Source organism: Buceros rhinoceros, unplaced genomic scaffold, assembly GCF_000710305.1.
Source record: "Buceros rhinoceros silvestris isolate BGI_N320 unplaced genomic scaffold, ASM71030v1 scaffold23148, whole genome shotgun sequence".
Classification (NCBI taxonomy): domain Eukaryota; kingdom Metazoa; phylum Chordata; class Aves; order Bucerotiformes; family Bucerotidae; genus Buceros; species Buceros rhinoceros.
The window spans coordinates 5403-5758 of NW_010425441.1; the positions used below are offsets into that span (position 1 = coordinate 5403).

Consider the following 356-nt stretch of genomic DNA (forward strand, 5'->3'; position numbering starts at 1 on the left):
TCCTGCCCGCCGCCAAGCCAAGCCAACCGGCTTCTCCAGGACGAAGAGGCAGCCGGGAACTGCAAACCACTTCCAGAAGTGGGGGCCATGGAGGATGAGGAGGGTCCAGATGGAGATGTAGGAGAGGTGGGTCCAGTAGAAGACCTGTGGGCAGGGAGCAGGGGGCACAGGGTGGGGCTGAGTGTGAACTGAAGGTGATGGAGCCAAATGGTGCTTCATGGTGAGGCTTTGCTGGGACACCCTAGCAGCCAAAAGCAGCTTGAACGATGAAGCAAAGCACAGAACCCCCAAAACCACAAATCTGAGGAGTGGGGGGTGTCCAAGTGAGATATCGAGGGGCCACACACCAGCTCATG

The 356-nt window shown here is 58.4% G+C and overlaps 1 protein-coding gene across 1 annotated transcript in view; it reads right to left on the bottom strand.

Annotated features, from left to right (window-relative positions):
* NOX5 (NADPH oxidase, EF-hand calcium binding domain 5) overlaps positions 1 to 144 on the bottom strand; it is a gene marked incomplete at its 5' end in the record, with an annotated part of 5395 nt that extends 5251 nt beyond the window's left edge. Inside the window, one exon of the mRNA XM_010141164.1 lies at positions 26 to 144. Coding sequence (XP_010139466.1) covers positions 26 to 144 — 119 coding nt within the window. The remainder of the gene's footprint in view (positions 1 to 25) is intronic.
* Positions 145 to 356: the final 212 nt, after the last annotated feature.